This window comes from Furipterus horrens, unplaced genomic scaffold (assembly GCF_987537825.1).
Source record: "Furipterus horrens unplaced genomic scaffold, mFurHor1.1.pri manual_scaffold_15, whole genome shotgun sequence".
NCBI classification, from domain to species: domain Eukaryota; kingdom Metazoa; phylum Chordata; class Mammalia; order Chiroptera; family Furipteridae; genus Furipterus; species Furipterus horrens.
Window position 1 is genome coordinate 8,071,085 of NW_028327185.1, and position 26,289 is coordinate 8,097,373.

The following is a 26,289-nucleotide window of genomic DNA, read 5'->3' on the forward strand; positions in this document are numbered from 1 at the left end:
GTCATGGCTTAAAGAAGCATTCTTCACAGAGGACATTGTCAGCGTTGAGTAAATGATGGCTGCTGTGACTCTTGTAGGACCGGGGTAACACCAGTCCAGTTCCCAGGAATGACAAGTAGGTGTCAGCACGTGCTGGGCAGAGTGCGATTAAACAAGAGAGGAGCGGCCAGGGAAGGGGACTTCCATTTAAGACATAGGTGTATGCTTTTCAGCTTGATATATAAATATATCAATAAAATAAATAAAAGGAGCAAATGTGAAGTAGCTGTACCTAACCTTTGCTTATTCTTATTTTCTCATCGATTGTTTATTATTGATTTAGCAAAGGTTTTAGTATTAAAAAATTAACCATTTGCCTGCTATGTGGTACGAATGTTTTTTTTCTTAGCTGATTATTTATCATTTTACTTTGATTTAAGGAGACTTTTTAAAACACTACCCAGTTATTTTTTATGATTTCAAATCTAACAACAAAATTTTATGGCTTCTGTTGTGTGTCATACTTGGGAAGGCATTTCCTGCGCCGAGACCATAAAAGTGGTGGCTAGTCTGTCATTTATTTTTTCTAGTGCTTACTTTTATGGCTTCTTCGTTTTTGTATTTTTTTTTTTACATTAATATCCTTAATTCATTGGAAATTAGTTTTGGTGTAAGGACTGATATCCAACTTATTTTTTTCTAGTTGTTACAAAACCAGTTGTTGAATAATTTTATTTCCTCTCTGAGATGAGATACTAACAACCCTGACACTGACCTATCGCTTATTGTCCTCTGTCTATGAGTCTGTTACTTAGATAAACTTCTGTAAAAATTTTCTCACCTGGAAATTCTATAAAATTTTCTCCCTCTTTTATTGCTTTGCCATTCATGAGTCATTCTCTAATGGCAATGACTTTCCAGTTTTCACTAAGTCATGATTCTAAAAAATTCAACCTTCTGAAACAAATCCAGAAATAAATGGGAAGATGTTCCTTTGTACCTGTTCTATGTCCAACTGAATTATTGTTTATATGTGAAGTTAAAGAAAAATGTGTGATACCACACAACTATCTGAACAGTTTTTCACAAACTAGAGAAAGTGAATCTGAAAGAGAGAAGTACAGGGATGTAAGAAACTATTGTGAATAATGTAACTGGTGAAAACTATAAACAATTAAAATAATTTCTAATCATGTGGCTATGATGTTTAATGCTAATCTTTAAAACATTTTAAAAATTAGAATAGGCATGTTTTTAAAATCTGAAAAAATGCGGAACAGTTCTTGGTGGTTTTGCAAACCGTCCTCGGCTGCTAACATGTGCTGGTCACTGATCCGGTCACCCGTACCTCTGACCGCAAGTACTTGGCCTCATAGCGGCGTTCTGAGCTCGTCTTGCTGTGATTATCCGCCAGCCTCAGTGCTGTGGTGATGCTGTGACTAAGAACCTCTACACCTATGGGCCCTCCAGGACACTGGCGTCTCCTTCTCTCTGTCCATGAACGCTTTCTGTCTGCGTTTCCTTCACTCTCCAGTTTAGATGTTAGAATCCGTCATTTCAATAACTCGCCCATAACCTAACTCATCCTGCCACTTTCTCATTGTTGGTGCCTGTCTGGCAACCCCCAGACCAGGATGCACTCATCATCCGTCTGCTCCCTCAGCCGTTTCTGTGGGCGTTTGAGTATTGCTAAAGAAAATGATACTACCGGACCGATTAGAGCCGCAATAAATGTGTGGTCACCAGTGCAACTAGACTGTCACTGCGGCCCAGCAGCCTACTGGGCTTCTTTGGTTCATGCATTTTTCCTCTGCAGAAATTATTTCAGATCTCTTCTCCTCTCTGCAAACCTGTGGCCTCCCTTTACTCTTAGCAAGTGACCTTACCTCCAACCCCACAGAGAAAGTTCGAGCTATCAGATTGGAACTGCCTCAACTTCCCACTACCAAGTGTACGGACTTTTCTACACCTAAGCCTGATTTCTCTTCCTTTCTCTTGTGAGAGGAGAAGCGATGTCTTTCTTCCTGAAGGAGGGCCAGCTCCCCATCAGTGCGCTGCCTCTTCTCATGTCCCACCTTCCCAGGAACTTCACTTACCTTTTCCCTCTTGTCTCAGCAGCTCCTCTCTCTCCACTGGATCCTTCCCTTGGGGTTTCAACACACTCAAGCCTCTCCCATCTTAAAACGAGCACATGAGCAGTTCCCGCCCCTAGCTGCCCCTCTGTCCCACCGGTGCCTCTTCGGCCAAGTCACGCTTCTCAGGGGCATCATCTGCCCTCGCTGCCTCCGTTTCCTCATTTTCCGCATTTCCCCGGCACACTGCACCGGAACTTTCACCCTTCAGATTTTTAAATAACCGCCAATGGAATAGACACTGGAGATGGAGCTCCCAGTACACTGGAGGAGAAAAAAGGGACAAAGGAAAACAAATGAATAGGAAAAATAAAGAAAAGAGAAAACGCTTAAACACACAACAAAATGCAGAAGTAAGTCCAAGTGTGTCAGGAATTGCTGTGAACGAAACAAGTTCAGCTCTGTGTGGTGTGATCGACTTCTCTACCATTCTAGAACAGCAGAAGTATGGTGTGAGAGAGGGGGGCGTTGACCGCAGTGGGGTGCAGGAAACTTTTTGGCATGGTGAATAGTTTTACATATTTACACTGATCGTGTTCCATGACTTCATCCATTTGTCACCAGTCATACTGAATAATGAACGTTGGTGGATTTCATTGTGTGTTATTCATACCACAATGAAGCTGACCAAAGAAAGTTTAATAGAAGCATCATACTATACTACTTGGCTTCCAGTGAGTTAGTATTTACAAGTCATAATTATATAAACACAATACTTTTTAACTAAAAATGTGATCATATTACACTAGGAGGATGAGAAGGGGGGGCTAAAAAATCTTAATTTGCCATAGTAGGAAATCGAGAGACTAAGACTGATGGACTAAGAATGAGCAAATACTAGAAGAAAAAGCTAAAGGAAAAGACTCAGGGGAGCGGGCTTGACGTCTGGAAAGGTGGTACTGGGGGCTGATATTTTATGTTAGCAGCTTATTACAGTTACTTGAAATATTTGACCGTGTATATGTATCATTTTAATAAAGATTAATTTAAAAATTGGAGGCAGTGAATTGCTAGAAATAACTATAGAAGGACCAAAAATGGGCATTGAACCCAGCTTAACTGGGGCAGGGGATAGAAGCTCTGATCTGCTGTCTGACTTTTCCTGGGTGGTAACATCTAAACCGAATGTGAAAGGATGAGTTAGGAGTTCACTGAATGATTCTTTCCAAATGTAATTGATCATTAAGGATGTTTCCTCTCTCTTGTAACTGTTGGACTCAAGTGGTGCTTCCAAAATATTATACTGATTTACTTGCATTTTCTAGGTTTATATTTGTGCCAGGCATGGAGGGATGATGTGCATAAACCTTCTTAAAAAGCACACCGGTCTCTGTAGTACTGCCATAATGTGGGATGAGAGCATCCCGTTCTTGTGCTTTTCACTCAGTGCTACTTCATGTTTTTCAAATGGAGGTGATAAATTGTCATATTTTTCTTGCGTACAGTTAACTTGGCCTACTGGCCATATATCTAATTTAATCTCGAGCCGAGTTTTTTTAAAAATCAGAAAGTAATAACAGAAGATGACTAACCTTGAGCCATGCTTTGCATGAGACTGGTAAGTGGGGTCGCTTTTAAGGTTGCTTTTAAGATACTTCTGATCAAAAATTTTTAGACAAGCTTTGGTCATGTAGGCAGGACAACCGAAGTCTGATTTAGTTGCTTGACAAATAAAAGGCATCCCCTTCTTTTGCTAATTTTTTCTACCCATCTTCAGTTATTTTTGCAAAGCTAATGGGAAGAAGATGTTATGTTTATGTGTGATTCTGTGTTTTCCCCCAAAACAGCTGAAGTTTTATATACGTAGGAATGCAGACAAAACTAGACCAAAGCAGGAACAGTCAGGGCCGGTGAAGTAGTTTGTTCGCAGCCCGAGCTGGGACCGCAGGTGCGGAGCTGGCAGGTGCACAGGATCCGCTCCGCGCGCCCGTTGTCAGTTAGGGGAAGACTGAGGCACGGGGAGGTCCTTGCCCCGGGAACCGCGGTGGGGGGAACGCAGTGCGTGTCAGTCACAGAGCCAAGCAGGACGCTCAGTCACTCTTGCCTGGGCGTGGTGAGCCGGGAGGCTGGGGGAAAGGAACTGATCAGACGTGTACCCAAAGTGGGCAGCTGCATGGTCAGCTGGCTGACTGACACGCCCAGCAAATGAAAGCGTGAACATGGCAAGTTTAGAGAAATAGAACTGTGCTCGTGAGGTTTTTTTGTCTTGGCATGAAACATATTTTAATGAAGCAATCCTGGACCATGATAGCATCTGAACTAAACAAACACACCCTCAGAGGAGTCACGGCCTACGGGGCTCCTTTATATCCAACCAGTTATGGTTTTGAGTCCTAAACGTATGCCTAAAGCTATGCAGAACAATTCATTTTCAATAGCTCTGCTCCCCATGGCAGGGGAACTAAACTCCAATAGAAATTATAAGTAGAACACCCAAACTGTAAAATCACGTACAGCCATGTATTTTCCTTGATGATGAATTATGAATGAAAAGTGGTTGTAGTCTTTTTGACTGTCCTTTATAGCGGAATGAACAATGAAATCGTGGATCCTTTTTCTTAGCATACCTCTGTGGATGGACACACTGAAGCACACGTCCAGCCTCCCAAATCGAGCAGCAGACAGAACTTCCCTCGGTGCAGAAACTCCATCACGGCAGCAGCAGACGAACAGCCGCACATCGGAAATTACCGTTTACAGAAAACAATAGGGAAGGGGAATTTTGCCAAAGTGAAATTGGCGAGACACGTTCTAACTGGTAGAGAGGTAAGTCTTCGTGGTGTCTTCTAATGTTTGCGTGGATATTGAATATTTTCCTCTCCAGAGTCTTGTTAGAGAGCTTTCCTAGGGCTGGTGCTGGGACTAAATGACACGGGCAGCCGGCAAAGGCTGGGCTGTGCTCGCTAGAACATGTCATAGCGGAACAGGTTGACCTTTAATGTTTAGGGAAGAGGCATCCCCACAGCGGCATCTCAGAGACAGAGTCGTGTGCCGATGAGCTTCTCTCAGACCTCTGTCTTCCGTGATAACACTTCTGGAAATATTTTGGATTGCCTTTGTCCCCCAACTTTAGGAACAGGGCAGGGATAAGTTTTTGTTAAAAATTAGGTATGAGTGTGCAGAAAGTAACTCACTAATTTTTATCTACATAGAGACCACCTTGAGCAAGCCTTGTTATACAGAGGTTTTATAAGAAAATTGGGTTTCTAAAATCCCATGTGTTTTAAGTTATGTGTATTTATATAAAATTTATCAATTTAATAACAATTATTACTATCAATATATTTAATACTTTATATGTTAAAGGTTAAAAATAGTTAAACATCTAATATTCTATATTCCATCATGCTTAGTGGATCCAATTAGGACATTATGAAAAATCTCAGTCACAAAATGTTTTTAGTAAGTTTTGATTTTGCTCCATACTTACTATTACTGTCACCTTTCCTTGAACTTAGTTTTCTCTGTCTGTTCTGACCCCAGGAGCTGCTTATACACAGGCTCTATTAGCCAGAGACTGAGAGGACATTCAGATCCATTTTCTTCGCCAGCTGAACTAAGCTTGGGTGTCCAGTTTCTCTACCCACCTAATCATTTTACTCAAATAAAACTTAAGTTACTGAAAGTTGATAAGCCCTCCTATCTGATCATTGTAATTTATCCAGAGCATGAGTAAAAGATTAAGATAAAGATGATTTTTACTTAAAAAGAGGAAACTTGGAAGAAATAATAAAAGTATAATTTCACTGACTCAGAATCAAACAGGTTAAAGACTTGGGTCAATGGAATATAGTCTACAGCTGCTAAATTGTCAAAACTTTGCCATCCAATTATGTGAACAATAAATTATAGCTAGTTAGAAATAAAACAGAGGTGTTTTCTTCATAAGATTTTATCCATTAAAATGTATATTCTCAAATATAGTTTAATGATTCTCTTTTTCAGGTTGCTGTGAAAATAATAGATAAAACTCAGCTAAATCCTACCAGTCTGCAAAAGGTATTTAATTATTTTAATAATAAGGAATTAGAATGTGAGTTTATTAATTAATATGAGTTCTCTAAAGTCAGATATCCTAAATTTTTGATTAGGTGCAACACTGCATCTCATCAATATATTAAGAAAAGACATGATATAAAATGCATTTATATTTAATATTTAAATAATGTTTTTCAAGTGGTTGTTGGAAAAATACCTACAACTCAAATGCATGTGTCATGTGAAAGGAATTTATGCATTTAATTCAGTGGAATAAAACTTGGTACCAAAGATTTTGAAGTATTCAGGATTCTGCTTCGTGAAACATCTATTTATGAGTTAATATTGCACATAGATGGGTTGCCTTTTATTGCTTCGCTTGCTTTTCTTCCTTCTTTCATAAGAACTAGTGTTTCGGCTGACTTATTGTAAAAGATATGAACATTTCTTCAAAGGGCGAAAATATAGAAAAACCGAGGAAAGAATAAAAAGCAGTTAGGATGGAGAATGTCCTGATAAAGCTGTTTCATGTTGCTTTAGTACTTGCTTTTGTGGGAAAACTTTCTGATACACATTTTACTACTTTAAAAATGAAACAGATATTTTAGCATTTCTGCCATATGCATTAATTTTGTATAGAGTGAGATAATATCCGTTGTGATTTTTATTAGAATATAAAGGGATCACAGTCACATATGTAAATGTCACATAAATAACTTTGGATTCCTAAACCAGAGAGAATCTTCCACATAAAGCCAGTCAACCTCTCTGGTAAAGCTAGTTAAGTTTTCCAGAATAGCTGCAAAATCATTTTTGTCATGTAGATGAGTTTGGTCCCTAAAGGTAGAGGAGGAGGATAGAACCGTGGAAGCAGTGTTAAGAATGAATAATTTAGCAAATGATCAAGAAACCAAACTTATGCAACCGATCAAAGTTGTTGGCAAATACTTTGATTGAGGAAAAAGCAGAAAAAGCTCTTTGGCAGATTCATCAACAGTCCCTCTGTTGGACAGGTCTTGAAATATCAGTTACTCACAGAGTCCTGCTTTCTGGCATGTTTCACTCCATAGCAGAACAGAACCACTTAGGTGCCAAGCACTACAGGTCATTGCACGTCTGTGGACCACTGGACAGAAAGGCCTTGTCCACTTCCTTTGTGGGTCAAATGAAAACCTGAGCGGTGAGAGAAGAGTTAGCGTTCTGTGAGCTTGGTGGGGTGGCCTGTAAGCATCCTTGCATCAGTGATGAGGAAGCACCAGGAGGGCCCTTTCTGTGTCTGCAAGGAACCCTACTGCCTTGTGATGAAATAAGACTCTCCCCAATGCCCATTCATCATGGCTTCAGTCTCCAGGAAATGAGTGCTCAGCAACACGCCCCTGATGTCCATTCGGTTCTGACGGAAATACTGAAAACAAATGATCATAAGGTCATGGCTATTGAAAGATGTGTCTCTCTAGCATGCAGTGGGAAGAATTGGTGGGAAGTGTACCTTCCCCACTGAAATATGATGGATTTTGAGGGGAAGGGTGTTTAAACAACTTTCTTTTAAAAGGTGGTACCAATAATATTAGTATCTAGCTGAAACACCAGCAGTTTAAATGTAAAGAATACCAGGTTTTCTGAAAAGACCACACTGACCAAAATCTGACTTTTCCAAACCTCGTGGGTGCACTTTCGTTTTCGGAGTCATTTCATCGGGGAACCCCTTCCTGCCTCTACAACAATGTTAAAGCCCCCTGTCCTCCTTAACACCGAGCACTCACAACCAAGGATTATTCATGAAGAATCGCTTAGTTTTTATTGGCTTTGGTTTTGACAGTAGTTTTGTGTCTTGTTTTTGTGGCTTGTATTCTGCCTCTGACTTTTAAAACCTCTGCTCTCATTGCGTGGACTTTATTGGTTGTAAAGGATGCACGTTCATTTCTATATTCTCAAGACGCTTTCAGATGCACTGGAATAGATATGGAAGAATTCTTTTCTTGGAACCGAGGAAGCTAAAATCTTTAAATCACCTATGAATTTTAGATTAACCATCTGATTCTTTTAAAAGTCAGATTCTCATTTAGTTAACAGTCAACTTCTATTTTTTTCTAAGTTGGACAGTTTGTTGACATAGTAAACAAGTCTATTTTTAATTTTTGGATGGGGACTTCAAAATGCCTTTCCCATTTGAGAAAAAAGTTGCTTTCTCATGATATTTTTTATTGGACTAAATTGTTTCATTTCTAATCTCGTTTCTCTTTTTTTTTTTTTTAAATAATGAGACATTGCAGATACAGTTGCAGGCCTGTGTGTCATTTCTTGGCCCTATTTCTATCTTTTCCTATCTAGAAAAGAACTACCATTCTGAATTTGGTCTTTCTCAGTCCCATTCAACTTTTAAAAAAATGTTCACATGTATGTATCTGTACATAAAAATACTACAGTTTTATTTTTAAACTCCCTATCCTCCTGCAACTTGCTTTTTTCATATAACATTGTCTTTCAGTTGCATTCAGGTCAGTCTGTATAGTTTAGCTCATTTATTTTTACTACTAGTATTGTATGAACTTGCCACCCTTTGCTCATTCTCGTATTAATAGCTATACGATAGTTTGTCCTTTTTCTGCTGATGGATATTTTAATTGTTCCTGGTGGTTTTGTGTTTCATTTTGTTATTTTTCTAGTTAGTTAACTTCTTGTTTTTGCTATTACGTACGCACTATGTTGCAATGATCATTATTGTGTATACCTTTTGGTGAATATATATATAGAAGAATTTATCTCTACAAGTGGAATTGCTAGGTTAAAGGGGGCACATATTCTCAGCTTCACTAAATATTGTCAGATGGCTCTTCAAAGTGGATGAACAAATGAGGACTTTCGGTAACACGGTATGAGATTTGCTCTACTTTCTTGCACTGTATATTCCAAGGTTTCTTAATTTTGCCAACCTTATGGATGCAAAATGATACCTCGTTTTCATTTCATATTAAAATGAAATCATACAATATTTGTCCTTATGTGACTAGCTTATTTCACTTAGCATGATATTTTCAAGCTTTGTTCATATTATGTGTCAGAATTTCCATCCTTTTCAAGGCCGAATGACATTTCATTTGTTTATTCGTTCATCCATCAATGGACCCTTGAGTTGCTTCCACCCTTTGGTTATTGTGAATTGTGCTGCTGTGAACATGGGTGTACAGATACATGTTTGAGTTTCTGCTTTCAAGTCTTTGGGGTGTGCATATTTTCTACACAGCCTTATCAACACATTATTTTCTGGTGGGTTTTTTTGTTTTTGTTATAATAGCCATTCTGTTGAGCCTGAGGTTATATCTCATTGTGACTTTGACTTGCATTTCCCTGATAATTATATTGAGCATTCTTGTGGCCACTTGTGTATCTTCTTGATAGAAACATCACTTGTGAAAGCACCAACTTTAGATTTTATTCTGACAACACACTTACATCCTAATATAGACTTTTTGGAATATCATCAATTACGTATCGGTTTTCCTACTTTCTATAGAATTAGTTGTTTGATTTTGATTTTAACAGATACTCAGAGGTATCATACAGTTAAAAAGAAAGCTAAATCATGCTTTTGAAAAGCAGGCCTTATATTGTTTAAAAGTAAAATAAAAGGAAGGGAAATTTTAGCATTCATGTTTCAAGTGACTTATTTTCATCTTGTTTTTGTTTTATATAAAGTAAATATATTTTTATTATTCTTTAATATTATGCGTCTCCCTTAAAATGCTGCTGAAAATAGTTTCCTTTTCAAATGTTATTTAAATAGGTTTATATCACTTAATCTTTAAGAAGCTATCTGATCAACCAGTAGAGATGACTTAAAGAGTCCACCCCTTCCCCAAGGAAGGTTGTTCATAGATAAAAATCATGTGAAGGATCATTTAGTTTCATTTCCACAGTATTTTTCTTTTATTCTTGGTAATGAAGAACAGTCAAATAAAAGTTTAAGATTTATTGTATATTGTTGGGAGAGAGAGATGGAGAGGGGGAGAGTGAGATAATTATTTGAGTACATCTAGATAAAATTGTCTTGGGAACCAAGTCTCGGCAAAGTTAGAGATGGGACTGAAAAACAAATCTCTTGTTTCTTAGTTCATTACCAGAATCCTGTAGCATGTTATAAGTAGATGAATTACTTCAAATGGATGTTTTGATTGGTTCTCTGCTTGAGTGTCTTTTTTTTTAAACAGGAGTATATCTACCTGTTTTCTTTAACAGTTGTTTCGAGAAGTACGAATAATGAAGATATTGAATCATCCTAACATAGGTATGAAATTTATATATAAGTTAACGATGAAGTATTTTTCTTCAAGTGAAATTGAAAAGATATAAAAGATATAATTTTAAGGGTGTTTTATATAAATTAGGAGGAAAGTGATAACCTGAGAAAGTGACACTTGGGTAAAATAGACCCTAAAGGTGTTAACTGAGAGCTACAGTGTACTGTTTTGTACCACCTTGCTCTCTCTGCTTTTCATTAAAATAATGGATATGACTTGGAGTTAATGCATATACATAGTTTTTTTTTTTTTTTTTTGTATCTCCTTACTTGATCTCTCTAGAGAGAGATTACGTGCCCTTTAGATATTTGTAAAAAATAAATTACAAGTGATTTGGTAATATACATTGTGGTTTGATCATAGTTTAAAAGCAAAATAACTAATTTGAATTAAAAATAGAGCTGATTACAATTTTAGTAAATTTATTTTCATAAATTCTGGTTTACCCTTATATTTACAAGTAAATATGTTGATTACATGTGTTATATGAAATCATTGGATTGTAAGCAGTAGAAATCAATTATTCTTTTAATCTGTTTTTTAAACATTTCTTTCTTGCACACTTAAAAATCTTATGTTTATTAGAGATGTTAATATAATTATTTGTAGTATATAATTTCAACTATATAAATTTGATAATTTGGTAGTTTTTAACTAGAAACTTTTATATTACTACATATTTATAGATTTTTTTTGTTTCTATACTAAAGATTATTTAACATCTTTGATATGCCCAGTACAATATAGCATCTTTTAAAGCTTTAGTTAAAATTTTATTATTGTAAAAAATATTTATCTTCTGATTTTAAGATATTCTTTTTATTACATTATTCTGATTAGGAAAAGTAATGGTTTTTTAATGCCAAAAACCTAACTCTCTTTTGACCCAGGAGGTGGTATCATATCACTTCATAGTAAGTAGTTTTCTTCCACAATAGTAATAACCCTTGAGAGACTTTTTCAATTTAAAATTGTTGCCCTGGCTGGTGTGGCTCAGTGGATTGAGTGTTGGCCTGCAAACCAAAGGGTCACTGGTTCGATTCCCAGTCAGGGCACATGCCTGGGTTGCAGGCCAGGTCTCCACTTGGGGACCTCACAGAGGCAACCACACATTGGTGTTTCTCTCCCTCCCTTTTCCTCTCTCTGAAGATAAATAACTAAATAAAACCCCTTTTAAAAGTAAATATGTAAAATTGTAATTTATAATCTGTAATAAATACTCAAAAATTTCCCCTTGTTTAGTATTACCTTAAATTTTATTAAAACATGTCCAATATGTGATGACAATTACAGAGTTATATTTCTCATTTCTTTTTCAGTAAAATTGTTTGAAGTTATTGAAACAGAGAAGACCCTGTATTTAATCATGGAATATGCAAGTGGGGGTAAGGATGAGGGGCTTGAAAAGTGATCTTTGGTACGACATAGAGCTGTCAACACCTAAGATTAATTATAAAATGTATGTCTTCATTGATGCTAATGAATTTATAGTTTTATTAAAATGTCCTTAAATGATACCATAAGGAAAATCCTGTGTTCACTTTCAACACCTATTGATCCTACATTTAAAAGTTGGATTTTTGGCTCATTTAAAAATTACTTAGGTACATTTTTAAAACTAAGTTTGCATTGTTATCTAAAAATGGTTTGAATCTTTTATCTAAACAGTATAATATGATATAATATGTCCTATTATGATGATGATTAGAAGCTTTTGGCTAAAAACAGGAAATCTCAAATTCAGAATGTATTTATTAAATCTAAGGCAAAGGCATATTCTAGGTCAGATGTTTATTCCACTGATTGTTCATGTATGACAGATTCTCAGTATATGTGCATTTTCAAGATAATCCATAAAATGTTTTAATTTAAACAGGTGTTGATCTAAATATTTTCTAAGTTAAAAGAGTGAGTTGACAGGGAAATAGTAAGATGCATTTGTAGTAGAATATAATATGTATTTTTAGTACGTAGTGTCAAAAATAGAAATGATTTTTTAAATACTGATACATATAGAAAACTATTTTCCTCTGCTTTTCCCTCAAATGATATATACACTGGCTGAAAATCACAGTTCTGTCGGGCATAGGACTTAAGTTTCTTAGAAGCAGGTTTAAAATATATGGAGTTAAATCATTCAGTAAGTAAAAAAGGAATACTTGAAGGTTGTAAGGGTTCAGAAAATGTCAGCAATTAAAGAAGAGGGAGGGAGGCCGTAAGTATTTAAACCACTTTGGCTAATTAAGTCTTTTGCTAATCAATAGAATAACAGTGTTAGTCCTTTTAGCTGATAAAGTATATAGATTTTCCTGGTGATTCAGATTTTATGTAACTAGAATAAAAGGATTTATTCTAGTCCACAGCATCTAAATTTTTAAAAACTGAAAGTTTTGGTAGATTTGGTGTTTTACAAAGCTTTTTTTCTATCCTGAAGATATTTCAGTGTAGATTTCTTTACTTAACTTGAAAACCTATGTTATTAATTTTTAAAATTTTAAACAGTTATTCAACTGTGGAAATTTACATAAAATGAAGGTCTATAATAAAATTAACAAACCTACAAAAAACACGTAATGAACTATTGTTCTACTTTCCAACCTTTAGTTAGATTTATATAACATTTTGTCAGCGTGGGAACCCTGAGTGTTATTTTTAGTTCAGTTAGACCCTTTTTTTTTTTATTTTAGTCATCTAAAGTCTAGAAAAGGGGGCTAGACATGCTTTGACAGGAAAAATTACAGAGTACTAAGCCTCTGTGGACACCATTCTGTGTTTATGAAGGTCCACTGCAAGCCGTGGTAATAGGGATACTGTTTTAATGATGAACAGTGGGTACAGTCAACTCTCTATTGGTGCTAATGAAGGGGGTCGATGGCTGGAGAGACGGAGCACACAGTGTCCCCGCTGCCCTCCTTCAGAAGCGTAGTGGGAAGGAGCAGCGTAAAGTAGAGGTGGTGTCCTGGGATTCAGCCCCGACCAGGTGGTCCCTCCTTCAGTTCGGATTCCTAGGGACCGATTGTCTCTGGTCTTGCCACTCAGTGATCCTGGAAATAAACCGTCATGGTTCTGGCAGTAAATCTGAAATCATTTTCCTGCCCTTTTAATCTAACAGTGGCAAAACTACTCTGAATAGTACACTTCATATTTTTCCTCTGAAATGTCCAGATATTTTAAGGTTGCATTTGACGTGCATGCACACAGAAATCTAGCATGAACCGGAGGAGCGGAGTCAGCTGCCTCTTGGCCAGGAGTGGACCAAGCGATTTTGGTTCAATAATGGGGCAAACGATTTCCAGTGATGGGGAAGGCCAGGATCTCCTTTATGATTTTGAACTACATTTTGTCCAAAAGAACCTTTTCAAAGTAGGTGTCAGAGCTACTCTGGAATGGTGCATTTATTCCTTCTCTCCTTCACGCAAACAATATTTATTAAATGTTTTCTATGTACTAGGTAATGTTCTAGGTGCTGGGTGAGCTAAGACTAAATCCCTGCCCTCAAGAAGGATACATTCTAGCTGAGAGAGCAAACCATAAACAGACAGTACATAATAAGTGGAGGACGGAGTCGTGTCAACATTTGGGATCTGAATGTTCCCGGTAGAACTGAAGAGCAGTCCAGCGTTTTGGACTCTTGTGTGTATCTTTCCCAGCCTAAGCTCACACATCCCAAATTAACTCCTATGATGAGTCAACTGAAGCATTCCTTCATTTCTCTGTCGTCGTCATCCCATTCAATCATTTAAGTAATTGCCGTCTGACATCGTAGACGTATTAGTTTCATCTGACATACATCATCGCATATTTGATTTTTAATATTTTACTTATATCCTAGGATTGGTATTGCATATCCATGTATATGTCATATATCTGTATACCTAGATACAAATATATAATTTATTGAGTGCTTTCTATATGCCAGTCACTGTGCTAAGCACATGCATTATCTCATTTAACTCCCCCAGAAGCCACGTGAGGTAGGCAGTAGATAGAATCTGGGTCTTAATGAAGTTACGAACCCTTCCTAATGCCTCCTGAAAGCTACCTTGGGCCAAACCAGGATTGGTACCAAAATCGGCCTGATTCTAAAGCCTGAGTTTTTAACCACTTTGCTGTACTTTACTCGAACCTTTAAGCCATTTTGTGAGTTTTTAGCATGCATGTATATCTATATGGTGCAAATGGTAAAGGACACAAAAAATAAATTTCTGCCTTAAACGGAGATTATTTTTTTTAATATTGTAACTAAACATTAATTTGAGGGTTTTTTTTTTTGTTTGTTTGTTTTTTGCTTTTTTACTATTATTGACTAGGAAAAAAATGAAGTAACTTACAGACATGTAAAGTAATGGAATAGAAAAATTTCTACAGTGTTCAGTTGTCTATAACTTATTTCAACAAATACGTATGTTTGTCCACTTTGTGTTCTGTCATGAGGCTGGGGGTACAAAGGAAGTACAGATTTGATGGTGTCCGTGTAGTTGACGTTCATTTGGGGTAGTAGAAGATGCACATAAGGACAATTTAATTCTATATAATAATAGTTAGATACAAAATCGATGAAGCGAGTATGAGGAGAATCAGTGTAATCAGAGTGTAGGAAGGAAAAGAAGGAAACCAGTGTGTGTGGAGATGGTGAGGTGGAATTTGAAAAGGCTATGTGAATTGAAAGAGAGACCCAGCCTACTAAGACTTTGGTTATTTTATTTGAAATGTAGGCCCCAGATTCAAAGCCAAATACAATTTCTGACTGCCCGTGCTGTGGCTTCCCTTTATTAGAACAGATAATAAAGAGTTGACTGTATTTTTCTTTTTTACATAATACTTGAAAAGCAGAAAGCAAGTTTTCTTGGTTATGTTTTTATGACTTATTCTTTAAAGAGCTTTGCGAAATCACTAAGCTGCTACCAATACTCCATTCTTTATGTAATCTTTTCCTTTTTTTTTACTTCATGGGATAGTTTGTGATTTACATAGAACTTTCAGAGAAATGTGGGCCAGAAGCTTCTTTAAAAACAAGGCAAACATTTGACATTTGCATATATTGTTAATTGAAAATCTTATGTATATTTTACTGCCTGCTTTACCTTTCTGATTCAGGTGAAGTATTTGATTACTTAGTTGCCCATGGAAGAATGAAAGAAAAAGAGGCCCGTGCAAAATTTAGGCAGGTATGGAAAGTAGTTTTCAACTTTGTTTTGATGATATTTTTAGTAATGTACAATGGACAGCGTCACAAACTGAACTTCAGGGTCTGTGGTATTTTAAAAAGGAAAATCCCTTGCTTTCTTATACTTTTTATGAATGGAAAACTGAAAAAGAAATCTGTTCCTCCTGAATTTAATTTAAGAGAGTTGCAAATGGTTATTTTAGATGATCATAAATAGTGAAATGCTTATAGGTGAGACTCATTAACTCTTTGATAGTCTTGGAAATATAGACTGGACTGGGATAGAAAGGAAATACTTAATCCTTTACCTAATAATTATTATCAAGTATTGTTAGCTCTGTGTGTACAGTATATATATGTGCTGTATAAAGAGGTTATTGTGTTATGTTCTTTTGTTATTAAAGGTGCCTTGGTATTAGAACTTATATTTTTATAGCTTTAAAGACTATGGTCAATTTTATTTAGTCAGGTAGGCAAGGAACCTTTCAAGTGTGACAGAAGACTATGGTAAGATATTTGTATTTTCTGTTCAACCTTAATATGACTTGCTACAGAACTGATAACATAAGAAAAAGTAATTTAGGTTGATTTAGGATTTTATTTTCAATTTTTAGGAATAAAGGGATTAAAATTAGCATGCTATATAAATTACTATAGAAATGACACATTAATACATTATAAATTGTTTTTAACATTTACTGAAGTAAAGTTTCAGCAGACCACTTACTATATCTAAAATCAGCTGACTGAAAAAACAGTAAGTGAGTAGTTAAGTCTTTAAAATATGCATTAAGATCCCAGTGGGAATATTTAATGGCAATTGGGATTTTCTTGCTTGTCAGCTACTAACTAAAACTACAATGACTGATATTGAAATCACAATGACATTAAAATGATGACCATACAGCACGTTACTTAAGGCAAGCCTGACCTGGACAGCCAGCTCAGGACAGGAAAGAGTTTAGCAGTACGTGAGCTGAACACCATTCAGTTTCTCAAAGTTGCTCCCTTATTACCAGTTGTTTTTAGATTTAGCTGTTGTAAGATGCATGATTCTAGGACTCTATCCTGAATAGAAGGTCTATGTATACCTTTGGCATGAAGCATTTTGGAAATTGTGTTCTGAAAAGTCATGATTCTGTGAGATAGCAACAGAGGTTTCACAAAACAAACTCACTCTGTGATTACTTTGGAGAATGCTATATCCAAAAGTTAAACAGGTTTTTTTCTTGCCCTCTTCTTCAAGACTTCTCCAACTGTTGATATTCTATGTCCTTGGCTCTACCATTAGACACAGCAAAGGCGCCAGACAGTTGAAGGCCACGTTAGCAGCCATTGCTTATACAGTGCCTCTGTATTCCTTAGGATTTGATGGCCTGCAGGAAAATTGTAGTATTGACTCAACTCTTCCAGTATCAAGGCTGTTGCTTCAAGCCTGGGAATTCCTGACCCACTTCATAACTAATTGCAAGGGAACCCTAGCAATCATATCACACTGACATGTCTGGTCTTAGGGGCAGTGTAGGGCTCACAGTGGTCCATGTTTTCACGATCTATAACTGAAGGACCATAGGGAAATTCCTACATCCTATTCACGGATGTTTTGAGAAGGAAGGGTCTGGCCACTGAATGATGCAGTAAAACTTGGACTTGTGGATGGGGTTCTCCCAATGAGTCAGAGTCAGACTTTCTTTCATGGCAGAAATTGTACCTGCTAGGTAAGTGTGGTAATACTATAAACCACACTGTTTGACTGCTAGAGGCCAGAGGTCATAGAGGTTGGGGAGAATGAATGCGTAATAAGGAGCATTCTCTTTAATTATCTTTCCATTCTTAGGACTTTGAGGCCCATGGGGTTTTTATTTCGTAAGTGCCTGTAGAACTGCTTTCATAGATTGTTCTGCTGACGTGAAATGCGTGTTTGGTAACCAGATCATTGTCTGTAACACGCCTTCACTGTATCAAGACAAAGGAACTTGAAAAAGATAATCTTATTAGCAAATTTCTGTCATCCACGGTACAAATACAGTCTTATAGTATGAACATACTATAGCCATGTATTATGTTCAGTAAGAAGTATTAATATCTATATATAAATATGTAGCTCTCTTGGCTAATGACCATATTTCAGAGGACATTGGATATTAGAATTTTGAAGCATATTGATTCAGCAAACAGGCTGTAAATATTCATTGTAAGGTTCTTCTGTATTCTGGGGACTCATGCTTCAAATTGACCATTGTCATCCATAATCTTTCTGCTCAGAAACACCTAGTGGTTATCTAGTACCTGCTTAGTTTGGAATTCAGAGACTTGCCAACCTGTCTTTCAAGGTTTACTATGACCATTTCCCACCAACTTTTCAAATAGTGTGTATCCTCAGCATCGGTACATTTCACCCCCTTCACCCCTTCCACCTCATCACCAAATCTGCACGTTTTAAAATATTACTGCCCTTCAGGAATGGCCTAGCTCAAGTATCACCAACTCCAGGAAGCACTGCTAACTGAATGGATTATATATTTTTTTGGTCTCCTCACTTCTTTGTACTTCTGCTTCTATGACTCTGCCTTGTATTATGGTCACTCACACACATGTCTCCTAAACAGACTGCCAGCTCCACAGGGGCAGGGGCCACGTAGTGCTAATTTTTGTGTTTCTGTAGCACATTTTCTTGCACATAGCAGGTACTCAATAAACTGACTGTTGACTCAAAATAAATTTAATCAAATCACATATTACTCATTGTGTGTTGATTTTGTGTTGAATTCATGTCTTCTCTGTCTTTGAACCATTTTAATATGCATCAGGATGATTTCAGAATACTGAACTGTCAGTTTCACTTCTGTTACCTAGAAGTTTTGTTTTAACCCATGTTCCTGTTCACATGGTCATACTCACATCATCTTTAGACTTTTTGAAATCTCATTACTATCTCCATTTGTAAATGCCTAACCAATACTCAATATTCAAACTGTGTTTACATTTAACTGAATCCACAGAATTGAATGTTCTGTTGTGCATTAAGATGGTTATCTTCCTAGACATCAGATATAATTATTGGTACAAAATAGCTCATACTTGATTGCTATAAGACTCTTTTCCAATTCTGTATGTAATGTAGTACATTACTATGAAAGAATTGCTATAACCTATTCTCATTTGTACCTTTGGCTCTTAATCTGTTGGGTTCCTCCCTATTTAGCTCTTGTCTCCAACAAGCCTGAGCTAATGGTTGAAAATTATGACTGCATACAAAGTCTAGTTGCAGATTTGCCCACCTGACTTAGTGACAGGTTTAAAACTAAATTTTATTTTTTTATTCTTTTCTTTGGATAATAGCGTTTATTGTGAAGGCACAAATTTTCCCCATATTTTTATATTCAAACACACAAAGGACAGTGCTAAATACCTCACTGATAAGTTCTCAGTCAGTTGGCTTCACTTAAGAAACATGTGTTGAACACATTTTATATAATTCCTAGAAGAGAGTTTTGCTTTTGAACTTAAACCAACTATCTTGGAATACTGATTTATGTTTGCCAGAGTTCTTATTCCAACATTAGAATAAATAAACCATTTGACCAAAACTATAAATTATACACAGCTGATCATGTAAACAGAGAAATACAATAACCCATAAAAATCCTCACAATTCTGATAAAGCAATAGTTTTTGTATACTTTAGCAAGCCAATGCTCCTCTTCCACATTTTCTATATTAAGAATGAATTTCATCACTTTAACTTTGATGTGTCTAGTTTTCTAAAGTAAAGGAACAGTGAAATTATTTAATATTAGTTTAAAATTCAAGTTAGTCATTTATCTAAATTGGAGGAAATTGTGATTTTTTTCCTATAAAATAATATTTAATCTTTTATCCAAATATTTATTTCAGATTGTATCTGCTGTGCAGTATTGTCATCAAAAGTGCATTGTTCACCGTGATCTTAAGGTAAGCCATTGATTTTATAACAGAAAATTTTAAACTACTACCTGATAGTTTATAATATTAGAGCTATCTGGTTGCCTAATTGTGCCAGGCACTATTCAAGGAAATGAGTTTTTATTTAATCTTCACAGCAACTTTATGAAAGGCAATATTTTCACTGAGAAAATGAAAATCTATGAGTAGATATCTAGCATTAAAGACTAGAGGATTTGATTCACCATTAATAAGCTTGTTTTAAATTGATAAATATGGAACTTCATCTCACAGTAAAAGTGCCTAAGATCGCATTCAGTCAGAAGCAAGGTCAGGGCACAAACCCAGGTTGATCAGATATAAGAGCCAATTCTCATCTTTACATTAAAGCGCAAAGAAATAAGGAAAATTTTTAAACATTTTCAAATGTGTCTGATCAGTATAAAGTTACGTACTTTGATGTAAGAAATGTTTGAAAGGAAAAGTTTGTGGCAGGAAACATGAGAGCACAGATCTCTTTGAGGTACCGATTTTATTTCCGTCGGGTATACATCCGAAAGAGGGATTGCTGGGTCAAAGGTAGTTCCGATTTTAGTTTTTCGAGGACCTCCATACGGTTTTCCATAATGTCTGTACCAATTTACATTTCCATCAATAGAGTACAAGGATTCCCTTTTCTCTGCATCCTCCCCAACACTTAGATTTTTTTATGCTAGCCATCCCCGACAGGCAATTTGGTACCTCACTGTGATTTTTGATGTGCATTTCCCTGATGATGAGTGATGTTGAGCACCTTCTCCTGTACCTGTTGGCCATGTGTATGCTCTTCGGAAAAATGTCTCTGGAGGGGCTTTGATTGTTTTTTGAGGGTTTTGTTTTGTTTTGTTTTTGCTATTGAGCTCTATGAAGTCCTTATATACAGGGTGGGGCAAAAGTAGGTTTACAGTTGTGAGTCCATGAAAGAGAGTTTATTCTCGTGTTATTATTTATCCATTGCTGTATTATTTTCCATATGAACAACTGTAAACCTACTTTTTGCCCCACCCTGTGTTTTGCATATTAACCCTTTATCAGGCATGTGGTTTATAGATATTACCTTTCAACCCACAGATTGCCTTTTAATGTTAATCAAATATTACTCCTTTTTGAAACCTGATAAAACACACCTACAAAGTACCCTATAGCTTTGTTAGTCGATCAGTTGTAACAGAGTTTAATGTTTTAAAAAACTTGTACAAAAGCAAATACTTTATTGAATCACTCGCAGTTACAAAAGGCACATTTCAAATTTTATCTGAGTGATTCTGATTTAGGATTTTAGAAAACTAGCGTCTTAAAGCACAGAGGGAGGGAGCAGAGAATCACTGCTTTCTACCATAAGATACCTCCAGAAGAGAACCTAGTTTTACAGCAGCAAAAGGAAGCTTGAACATGCAAGATCTAAAGGAGTCGGTATTACACAGTATTGTTTTAGTGAAGAACAGAGCTTTGTGGAGGAAGCATTCTATAGGAGAGGACGAAGGAGTGAACTCAGGAGTCCCAGAAGCCCCAGCGGGCAGTTACTGTAGGCATAGCGTTGCATTAACCGATGACCCTCTATTAAAATAGAGCATTGTTGGGTAAACTTGAGGATTTAAGCCCAAAACAGTTTGGTTGTTATGTTGACCGAGGTTCTTTTGGCTAAGTCATATGAAGATACAGTTCCAGGATGTCACTTACCTTGAAGAAAAAGTGGGCTTTAAATAACCGTTCTTAAATAGTTGCAGATATGCATAAAAATGAGCACTTTCCTTGTATAGTGTTAAAATCAGCCCTCTGCAGATGTAATTCTGAGCAGACGCCCAGTGACCCACCCTGCTGGGCTCCCGTATTTGCTATCACATCGAAAACCGGGAGGCAAAAGATACGTGTTTGGGATCTGAAAGTGATAACGGATACCTGATGTTATGTGGGTTCTTCACATTGTCCTTTTTATTATTTTTTTCTTAGGCTGAAAACCTTCTCCTTGATGCTGATATGAATATTAAAATTGCTGACTTTGGTTTTAGTAACGAGTTTACAGTCGGGAACAAATTGGACACGTTTTGCGGGAGCCCCCCCTACGCCGCCCCGGAGCTCTTCCAAGGCAAGAAGTACGACGGGCCCGAGGTGGACGTGTGGAGCCTGGGCGTCATCCTCTACACGCTGGTCAGCGGCTCCCTGCCCTTCGACGGCCAGAACCTCAAGGTACCCGCTGAGCTCGGCGGCCGCGCTTTCTCCGCGCGCGTGGGCTTCTTCGCAGAAGCCAGTGACACGTGCTTCCTCTCGCCTCTTTCAGGAGCTGCGGGAGCGCGTCTTGCGGGGGAAATACCGCATTCCCTTCTACATGTCCACGGACTGTGAAAACCTTCTCAAGAAGCTGTTAGTGCTGAATCCCATTAAGAGGGGCAGCTTGGAAGTAAGTCTGTTTTCTGTACTCCGGATTTACAGTTAACGATTAAACTGTTTCAGGAACTGAAGAGCATTTTAAAATAATTTTTTCTGCGTGTCTGTGTGTGTGTTTTAAGAAAATTGCCCAATTATCTAATTTGTCTTTTTTTTTTTAGAGCTAGAAAAGTTACATATTCTTTCACTATTCGCAAGTTATCACAGTACATTTCTGTAAAGACCGTTATTTCTTCTTTGTCCTGAAATGAAGTATTAACATTAAAACAACGTAAAAATAGGGGGAAACGGACTTTTAGTTGGGGAAGGAGGAAAACCTAGCCTTGCCAGACATTACCTGATCCAGTGCAGAAAACTTGTATTTAATAAGTACAAACGTTTTGAAGATAAAAGAAGATACTGAAATTTTTAATCTGGTAAATACTTCATGTCTCTATCTGAAATTAGGATCTGACATTAAAAAAAACGTTAACAGAAATCTCTCAGCATTAGTACAGAAAACTTGCAAATATTTAAATGAAACATTGGAAACAGGTATTTCATTTCTTAATACACTGTTGTTACCTACTTGTGAGTTTACCATATGTGAGGTTATTTATAATAATACATGCTATTATAAATGTACTATGTTATAGCGGAATAACCTCAGAGATTCATATAACCAAGATATCTAACTTCTGTTCCTTCTGATACTGCAAGTAGAACAACTTATTTTGAACTATTTTGCCCATCTCATATTTAAGAGTGATGTTTTATCTGTACCGAGTAAATTTCAGAGATTCAGCATGAATTTTTCACTGGGACTTCTTTATCTTCATTTGTTCGCCTTAGCAGATAGGGTAGGAAAATTCAGACAATTCAGCTCATTGAAACTGTACTTTTTTAGTGTAGCAATGGGGCTTTCTGGCATGGATCCCATGCCTTAGAGTGAGTAATGGCTGTGTACAGAGCTCCCAGCTTAGTATGGGCTTCACAATTTCATTTTCACAAATATTTTTCACTACAAGACACGGGATGTTTTGATGGAAGTTAAGGGATGATGACTTCCATTGTGAGGTTATTTTAAATGCTTTGTATCAATGAATCAATTATCAGATATTTTTTACTGACTTATTTAAATGTGATGAGTTTCTTCCTACGATTTCCGCCCCCCTTTGGGGGCGGGGGGGGAGAATATGTTAGTGTTTTAATAGAGAAATATGTGCAGTAGAAAAGCCACTTCCACATTGCTGCCTTTCTAAACTTGCTTTCAACCATTTTTCATAGAAAATTATGGGAAATAGTTAAAAAGCTAAAATGATTCAGTGTCATATCAGTTCTAAAATTTTATGGGAGCATAAGTCTCTCCTAATCTTGCTTTATGACTCACTTTTTATCATAAGAGCCCCGTTCACCTGAATGTCACTAAATAACATGTCCAGAGTTGAGGCATCAGCTCAGTTCATTAGCAGAGCAAAAAAATCATACAAAAAATTATTTGGGAGAATAGATGTTACATATATATATATATATATATATATATATATAGACAGTTGAGAAGATATAAGATGTACTTAGTGTCTTAAAGATGATTAATTTACAGTAGGCAAATATTAAATCTTTCATTTTTAGCATTAAAAGTCAAAGCTTAAAGTATTAAAATTCTCTGAGTTGAATTTAAGGGCCGAGTTATTATGATGAAAACATTTGATCATCAAAAATTCAACTTGATGTATTTGAATATAGTCTGGAACCTGTTCCAGTTTATTAAAACTAAGGTTTTAGCCCCAGAACCAGGAATCTACATTGCGAATGTTATAATATTGCAGATATCACCCTACAAAGGCTAGTCTGCTTCAAAGTTTCCAGAAATGACTTTCCGGGGAAACCTGACGCTATTTTTGAAGAGAGAGATTTCTGATACCAAATCTTAAGCAACTTGAAATAGCAGGGATGTCAAAAATTATATTAGTCTTCACTTTTATTTTTTCCTACAAATTTTATTATCAACTTGACAACAACAACAAAAACCCATAAACTATAAAAAACTGCTATTTTCAAAACACTACTCTTTAGTGCAGAAACATCAATTTTAATACTGCTGTACTGTTTTCATATCACGGTGCAGTCTTTTTATTTTTAACCTAAAAGTATCGGGTCCCTGGTTTTTGCTTTTTCCGACGAGTGAGCACCTTCCCTGTTGTTAGCAACGTCATTGTCCTTGGGTGTGTATCATACGATATTTAACTATTCCCTGCTTTTTGCACATTTGGGTTGTTTTCATTGTTTTTGCTAAAAATAATGTGACATACTATTTTCCCTTCGGGATATATACTTGGATGAATTCTCCAGAACGTAATTGTTGCGTCAGAGGGTTCTAACAGTGTTGTCTTGGTTGCCAAAAGATCGTGTGTGGCCCAGGGCATCTGAAGCTTCCTGTTCTCCACAGCTTGATTCAGTATCAGATATAATAATTTCTACAGTTTGATGCCTTTATGGTAGGACTGCAGTTCGCCGTGATTGCTTTAATTTTCATTTATTTCATTAAAGACAATGCTCAGTGTTTTTAATGACTAGATTAACCTGTTCTTCACGTGTGAGGTCTCTGTGCCGCTCAGCTGCTTGTCCCCACGGGTCTGATTCCTCAGCCTTATACATTTGTATTAGCGCTGTACATTTTAATATGAACTAGTTCCCATTAACCCCCATATTTTTTAAAAAATGAAACTTTATATATTTCTTTTCGGTGTTACTTGCATATCATGAGTTATTTCTTAGAGTAAACGCTAGTCTTTTTTTCAGTATATAATTTACTAACATTAAAATTTTACTTAGACAATTTTTGGTGGCGACTTATTTTCTTACTGAACTTCTTATTTAACTTATTTAACGCCTTCCTGTTGCTTCTCAGATACGAGTGCAAACTTTATGGAAGTATTTCTTAAAGCCTTATGAATGAACTACCTCCATGAAAATAAAATTAGCGAAATTAATTTTCTAGTCTGTTTGCATGACCTGTGTAGTTATTTCTGGATTTTAAATTGTTATATAATTTTGGGGGGTGAGTATATGAATGCTATCAGCTCTTCCTAATAAGGTACTAATAATGGGATGGATAATATCACACCTGATTTTAAAAGGATTTGTGTTTTTATGTTGTGCGCTAATTTTTTATTTCCTATTTATTTAAATATTGATGTATCTAGTATTTTTTTTTTTTATTAGAAAGAAACGGCAAAACTTTTGGGCTCTTCCATGTAAATATTCTTCTATTTTCCAGTTCTTGACCAGGACGGACTGTTACCTTTCAAAATAATGCAGAATTTGAGCTAAAGCCAAGCTCCTCCTTTCTGCTCTTTCTCTGCCATGTTCGGTCCCCCTGAAAAAGTACTTTAATACCTTTTTTTTTTAGCTGCAGCTAAGATCATCTTAAGCAATTTATTTATGTCTGGTTGGTACAAGTGACGGTACAGCCAGTAACCCTACTACTAATAAAAGTCCTTTCTTTAAAAAAATGAAAGATGCTTAAGTACAAACTCAGAAGCACAAGACGTACTTTACAAAGGTTGAAACCATTTAAGAAAAATTATTTCCATCTGGCCGTCCTAAAGTCCATAATTTTTTTTATGTGCACCCAAGTGGAAGGTGTGGATTCCCATTGTTCATTTGTTTAATTCCTTATCATCCATCTGAATCACTTATTTGGTTAGAATTTCCCAGCCAGTAGGCCATTCATGCTCATTGGCAGCAATGGCTAAGGTAAGCTTTCTTCTGTTAAGTTTGGGATCTTGTCTGACTTATTGTTTCTTGCTTTGAGATCTCAAGTGAAATCTGAAATGGTTTAGGCTAAGTCAACAGGTCCAGTGCGTTTTGGGGTCCAGGGACTCGTCCTCACCTGAAACCACGCAGCCGGGGTCCCATGAGCACCCCGCTGTCACCCAGCACCTCTGTGTCCTGGCGGCACTTCTCCCGTGGCTTTGAATGTTAACTGTGGTTCCCACGGAAGAATTTTGTACAGGCATAGGCTCACACAGCCAAGGACGGGTTCTTCTGCACTTCTCTTCTCTTTCATTGTGCATATTCTGTTACTTTCTGTTGTTCTTGGAAGAGGTCTTTGCATTTTGAATGAATAGCGTTGACTCCCCTGTATGCTCCCTTAAGCAGACCTTCTTCCCACCTTCACCTTTCCTTCCTTGCACGGAAGGAAGTTTTTCCTCACCTTTTGCCCCTTCCCTGCCTCCTCAAATGGCTCCTTTCTCAGTGCCATTTCAAAAATGTCGCTTGCTTTCCTCCTTAACAACACTCAGTTACCTGAACCAGAAACCTGGGCCTCCCCTTCGGTTCCTCTCAGCGCTTCCTCTTCTCCCCCCGCATCCAGCCACAGGGCCCTGTTGTTCTTATACATTGA

General features: G+C 36.8%; 1 protein-coding gene across 5 annotated transcripts in view; it reads left to right on the forward strand.

Moving 5' to 3' along the window:
- The window catches only part of MARK1 (microtubule affinity regulating kinase 1), a 68,620-nt gene that overhangs the window by 23,660 nt on the left and 18,671 nt on the right, over window positions 1–26,289 (forward strand). For 4 of the 5 annotated variants that reach the window (XM_090263504.1, XM_090263500.1, XM_090263503.1 and 1 more), the window contains exons 2-9: window positions 4,674–4,877; window positions 6,057–6,110; window positions 10,326–10,374; window positions 11,707–11,772; window positions 15,485–15,555; window positions 19,452–19,508; window positions 21,468–21,704; window positions 21,796–21,915. In XM_090263504.1, coding sequence (XP_090119630.1) covers window positions 4,674–4,877; window positions 6,057–6,110; window positions 10,326–10,374; window positions 11,707–11,772; window positions 15,485–15,555; window positions 19,452–19,508; window positions 21,468–21,704; window positions 21,796–21,915 — 858 coding nt within the window. Of the gene's footprint in view, window positions 1–4,673; window positions 4,878–6,056; window positions 6,111–10,325; window positions 10,375–11,706; window positions 11,773–15,484; window positions 15,556–19,451; window positions 19,509–21,467; window positions 21,705–21,795; window positions 21,916–26,289 lie in introns of those variants that run through there. The other variant, XM_090263505.1, reaches the window with a different exon arrangement.